At 66.0% G+C, this 244-nt stretch overlaps 1 protein-coding gene across 1 annotated transcript in view; it reads left to right on the forward strand.

Annotated features, from left to right (window-relative positions):
* Positions 1 to 71: 71 nt before the first annotated feature.
* Positions 72 to 244, forward strand: part of LOC104404250 (zinc finger protein 282-like) — a gene marked incomplete at its 3' end in the record, with an annotated part of 833 nt that continues 660 nt past the window's right edge. The window contains exon 1 of the mRNA XM_010012637.1: positions 72 to 237. Coding sequence (XP_010010939.1) covers positions 72 to 237 — 166 coding nt within the window. The remainder of the gene's footprint in view (positions 238 to 244) is intronic.

Raw genomic sequence — 244 nt, forward strand, 5'->3', positions numbered from 1 at the left:
CACGCCTGCTCAGCCTGGAGGGTCGGTCTGGCACGGCTGAGAAGAAGCTCCTGGACTGGGAGAAGAAAGCCATGGAGTTTGGGAATCAGCTGGAGAGCAAGTGGGCTGTGCTGGGCACCCTCATCCAGGAGTACGGGCTGCTCCAGCGGCGCCTGGAGAATGTGGAGAACCTCCTCAAGAACAGGAACTTCTGGGTGCTGCGGCTGCCCCCCGGACCCCCGGGGGGGGCGCCCCCAGGCGGAGC

The sequence above is a fragment of the Nestor notabilis genome, unplaced genomic scaffold, assembly GCF_000696875.1.
Source record: "Nestor notabilis isolate BGI_N333 unplaced genomic scaffold, ASM69687v1 scaffold19374, whole genome shotgun sequence".
NCBI lineage: Eukaryota > Metazoa > Chordata > Aves > Psittaciformes > Psittacidae > Nestor > Nestor notabilis.